We start from the raw sequence: 5,014 nt of genomic DNA on the forward strand, positions 1-5,014 counted from the left end.
CGGCTTGGGAGGCTGAGGCAGGAGGATCATGAGTTCAAAGTCAGCCTCAGCAACTTAGCAAGTCCCTAAGCAACTTAGTGAGACCTTGTCTCTAAGAAAAATATAAAAAGGGTTGGGATGTGGCTCAGTGGTTCAGAGTCCCAGTACCAAAAAAATTGTTTAAATTTCTGTTTAAAATAGTTAGTGTTTTTGGTTTCCTGCAATTAAATCCCATTACATACAGGAACACCTTGCACATGTGCATAATTTATCTATTTATGAAATTATTCTATACGGTTGATAAAATCATCCCATATACATATGAAACATATCTAATTTTTCATAATTTCATAATTTGGTGGGGGGCTACCAGGGATTGAACTCAGGGGCACTCAACCACTGAGCCACATCCCCAGCCCTAGTTTGTATTTTATTTAGAGACAGGGTCTCGCTGAGTTGCTGAGGGCCTCGCTAAGTTGCTGAGGCTGGCTTTGAACTCGCAATCCTCCTGCCTCAGCCTCCTGAGTCGCTGGGATTATAGGTGTGCGCCGGGCTTGGCCACATTTTTATTAATTCGATCTTCTGTTCCACGACTAAGCTTCTTTTCTTGCTGGCAATCTCAATAGTCGTATTTCTTGTGGACTGGAAAGACATGCTGGGGTAATTAAGGCCACATTGATGCGTCTTAAGATACCAGGGACCAATGAAAATGTGACATTCAGGACTGATCCCACAGGACTGCTGATTCCATCTATTGGTGCCAAGGCAAGAAAATATGTCATAGCTCGATTATTTTGTTTCATTCACAGGAAAAAAATAGAGATTTCATAACTTGAAAGTTCATTAGAGGAACTGTTTTTAACTTGCATTAAAAAAAAACAGCATAGCTTAAACAAAACAAAAAGAATTTTTGGAAAGATGACTAAAGAAATCCTAGGAAGATAAGAACTCTAGAAAGGTAAGGAACCAACTTAGGACTTGGGACTGGAACTCTTGGGACTTGAGCAATTAATGACGTTCAGAGTTAACAATCTTCATTAACTGAATTTCACAGGAAAAAAAAAAGTTAAAAATTAACAGAGAAGACATCTGATTGGTAGGCTTGATTCTACTGTTATCCTTAGATCATTCGACCCATGCATCAGGGCAGCACCCTATAAAATTGCTGCTTCCTGAGGATGTGGAAATCAGTGTATTCTCAAAGGCTAACGTTATGCCCAGGGCTGCCTCACCAAAACTTATTCATCAAACTTGCACTTTGTGTGTTGACCCGGCACCCATACTGGCCACTGCAGATAACAGAGCCAACGGGTCTCTGGCCTCTTCCGGTTCTTAGGATCTCCATCCTCGACATGCCTTAGCCATAACTGAGTTGAATCAAACAGATCTCTTGTCCAGTTCCCACATGAAGAAGGAGAAGGGCGAAGAGCTTATTCTTTTTTTCCTCTCTTAGATATCTTGTGTTTCCTCCCCGCACCCAGGATGAAGCACAGGGATGCAGAGAGATGTTCAGGAACAATTTATCAGAGTCCAGACAAAACACAGCTGCCACCAGCAGCACGCACGCCTGCTTTGGCCACGCATCAGTGCTCATGGCCCAAGGCCACGCAGAGGCCCATAAAGGCTGGAGCTTGGGAACACCAACCCAGATCTGAGGCTTCCTCTCTGGCATCCAGCCATGAAGCTCCTTTTTCCTATCTTTGCCAGCCTCATGCTACAGTACCAGGTGAATACAGGTAATGTGGGCCCCTGGGTTTAAGGCAAGTGGGTGAGCAGAAGCCGGGACTTGGCTGCTTCCGATGGCAGAACCCAGAGATGCTGAACGTCGCGATGCCCAAAGAGGTGGCTGAAGAACTGACCAGCTGCCTCCGCGTGCCCCACCCCCAGGGCACCCCGGCTGCCCCAACCCTTAGGCTGGGTCTGATGGGGACACCAGGGAGCTACAGGGTGTTCTCCGTTTGTTTGGAAACTGCAATACATAATGCTGCCTTCCTGCCCTCCCCAGACCCATCACCCACAGACTCAGTCCAGTCTACCTTGTTTTAGCTCCATTTCTAATTTAAACCCTTTCAAAGCAAAGGTTCCAATCAGTTTGTACCTTGGTGCTGGAAGGAAGAAGACCTTACCTTTGTGCTCCAAGATATCTCCTTCAGATTTAGAAAAGGGTCTATGTTCTCCATTGCAACTCGTCCAGATTTTTAGAGTCTTGTCCCTTCTCTCAGTCTTTGGAAGCACCCAAAGTATCACCAGGACATCTAGACTGAAGCAGAAGATTGAACATTGTTTTGAAAAAGCAGAGTGACTTGTTTCAGACGACAGCTCACAGAAAGTCAGGGAAGGAGAGTGTTGGAGCCAAAGATGTTCCCAGTGTTTGTATTTGGGGACCAGCAGGGAAGGACAGCACCATAGACAAATATGGCTGAGTCATCCTGGGTGAAGTTACTTAGCCACTTTGAGCTTCAAAATCCCCGTGAGTATAATGGGTTCATCGGTGCACTGGTTTCCAATCCAAGAACTGTTTTGGTTTTACACTTAGTGAGAGAACAGGAGGAAATGGGTGAGAACATCCTTTGAACTTATTTGATGTTCCAGGAACTGTTTCCAATTTCTGTAAAATTAGTTGGATTGGCAAGGTGAGTGAAGGAAGAAAGGAAAGTTTTCTTGATGAGAAATTGGGATGCGACAATCATCCATCAGAGGAAGATGCATTAGTAAGTTTAGTGGGGACTTTAAACTATAGATAGCAATACAGGAGTCTCCTCGATGGAGGTGAGGGCAAGGCTATGGTAATGAGCAAGACCTCCGAGGGACAGTGTTCAGAGAGGCTCAAAGTGAGAGAACACCATGCCCCAGGAACCGCAGATCTAGTGATTGACAGAGGGGTCAAGAACCCCTGAGTTTGGCAAGAAGACAGCATTTCTTGAGCCACATTCTCAGGCCTTTTTATTTTTTTGTGTTACCACAGGGTTTCACTAAGTTGGTTAGGACCTCATTAAGTTGGTTAGGGCCTCCTTAAGTTGCTGAGGCTGGCCTTGAACTTTCCATCTTCCTGTCTCAGTCTCCCCCGAGCCTCTGGGATTACAGGTGTGTACCACCATGCCTCGCTGGAAGACAGCATTTCTGAAAATCCTACGGATTGTCTTTTTAAATTCTTTTCTTGGTTCAGTTCATCTGACCTAACATCTTCCAGTTTCCATCCATTTTACTGCAAATGACAGGATTTCATTCTTATGGATGGCCACACAGAAAGACAGGTACCACATGTTCTCTCTCGCATGTGGAAATTAAAAAATAAAAAGTCCACCTGAATATGGAACAGTGATGACCAGAGACTGGGAAGGAAGGGAGGTTGAATAAAGGGAGGCTGGATTTGCCCGAGCACACTGCATATATTCAAATATCACACTGAATCCCTTTCATATGTACAATTAATGCATGTTAATCAAAACTAATATTTTTAAACTTTAAAAATCCTTTCTTGGATTAGTTTTATGACAGATTTTACTCTCATTGATATTTCCGAGGGTCATAGGGATGGGACAGAGCCGCCGTACAGCGTTGAAGATGCTAAGCTGTAGGTCAAAACTGCTATTGTAAAAGCAAATACTCGGGCCTGTCTTCTTCTCTTTTTTTAAAGTTACTCAAGGGCCAGGGTGCAGTGGCGCATGCCTGTAATCCCAGCAGTTCAGGAGGCTGAGGTAGGAGGAGCGCAAGTTCAAAGTCAGCCTCAGCAACTTAGCGAGGTGCTAAGGAGCTTAGCGAGACCCTGTCTCAAAATAAAAAATAAAAAGGCAGGAGGAGGGGGCAATGTGGCTTAGTGGTTAGGCACCCTTCCGTTTAATCCCTGGTACAGAAAAAATAAAATAAAAAATAAAAATAAAGTTACTCAAGGAAGAGAGACTAAACCAGAGATTTATTTTGGATTCCAGAGGTGTCCAAAGAGTCTCTTGGCCTGCCACAGTGACCCCACCAACATCCCTGAACACTACACTTAAAGCTACCAAACTCCCTTTTCCTCCATTCTCTCCTTCAGCAGCCTGAATACCTGGGCAGGAGAAGGATGCCCAGGAAGAAACCAGTCCTGCAGTGGTTACTTACAGAGCCGGGTCTGGCCCCCGGGTGACCCAGGTCAGACCTCTGACTCTCAGCTTATGCTTTTCTCTTCCTTGTACAGAACTTTGGAACTTGCCAAAATGCTTAATGGGTTTTGGAAAATGCAAGAACTCCTGCAGCGGAGATGAAAAAGAAATTCAGAAATGCAAGAAAAGAAAATGTTGTATCGGACCCAAAGTGATCAAACTGATAACCATGTACCTGCGACACGAAATCCCCCACATACCCGAGCTAGAAAACGAAACCATGCTGATCGGCTACGTAGATTCCAATGTCAAACAGAGGAAATACATCTTATCCGACCCCTTCAATATGGAAAGCACCAGCCTTCCCCCCAGTAACAACTCTGTCGTCCTCTCCAGCGCCACCCCTGTGAACGCCACAGGACACATCACACACGCTGCTTCTGCCACCGAGAGAGACACTAAGCAAAGCCGAGAGCCTGCCCAGGTCTCTGCACCGCCCGCGCCTCCGTAGACCCTGCCAACAGCACCGCGGAGCTGGAGGAAGCAGGTCCGTTCACACATCAAGCCCTGTCTCCCTCCACAGTCTACAAAGCAACACCTGTAACTGTTTCCTCTGCATCAGTCACTCAATAAATACTGTATAAGCACCAATCGCTTAAGGAGTGGTATCAGTCTCACCTTAGAGGGAAGGGAGAGCAGGAAATGGATTTCCAGGACCAACCCAGTCCTGCAGGGGTTACTTACAGAACCGGGTTTGGTCCCCCAATGACCCAGGTCAGACCTGCTGTAACTATGACTGACTCTCAGATTAGTTTTTCCTCCGGGGACAGGAGGGAAAATATCAGAAGACACATTTTCCTTTATCACAGATTTTGGGGGAAGGAGCCATCCACAAAATAGAATGTGGACAAAAGAAACAACGAAATTAATTTTAATAATCTTTCATTTAAAGCAAC

The 5,014-nt window shown here is 45.3% G+C and overlaps 1 protein-coding gene across 2 annotated transcripts; it reads left to right on the top strand.

Annotated features, from left to right (window-relative positions):
• Positions 1-1,384: 1,384 nt before the first annotated feature.
• Defb129 (defensin beta 129) lies at positions 1,385-4,724 on the top strand. 2 transcript variants are annotated; one of them, XM_047533993.1, is made up of 2 exons: positions 1,385-1,715; positions 4,154-4,724. In XM_047533993.1, exons 1-2 carry the CDS (start codon positions 1,658-1,660, stop codon positions 4,567-4,569), a joined length of 474 nt encoding a protein of 157 aa, XP_047389949.1. In that variant the 5' UTR covers positions 1,385-1,657; the 3' UTR covers positions 4,570-4,724. The 2 variants fall into 2 exon arrangements, with proteins under 2 accessions (XP_047389949.1, XP_047389958.1); XM_047534002.1 differs by lacking the exon at positions 1,385-1,715 and adding an exon at positions 2,082-2,449.
• The last annotated feature ends 290 nt before the right edge of the window (positions 4,725-5,014 follow it).

The sequence above is a fragment of the Sciurus carolinensis genome, chromosome 2, assembly GCF_902686445.1.
Source record: "Sciurus carolinensis chromosome 2, mSciCar1.2, whole genome shotgun sequence".
Taxonomy (NCBI): Eukaryota; Metazoa; Chordata; class Mammalia; order Rodentia; family Sciuridae; genus Sciurus; species Sciurus carolinensis.

Excerpts from the sequence above, each read along its gene's own strand:
- Defb129 (XM_047533993.1), top strand. The coding sequence starts at position 1,658 with ATGAAGCTCCTTTTTCCTATCTTTGCCAGCCTCATGCTACAGTACCAG. Across the intron at positions 1,716-4,153 it reads ACAGTACCAGGTGAATACAG|AACTTTGGAACTTGCCAAAA; the intron begins GTAATGTGGGCC and ends TTCCTTGTACAG.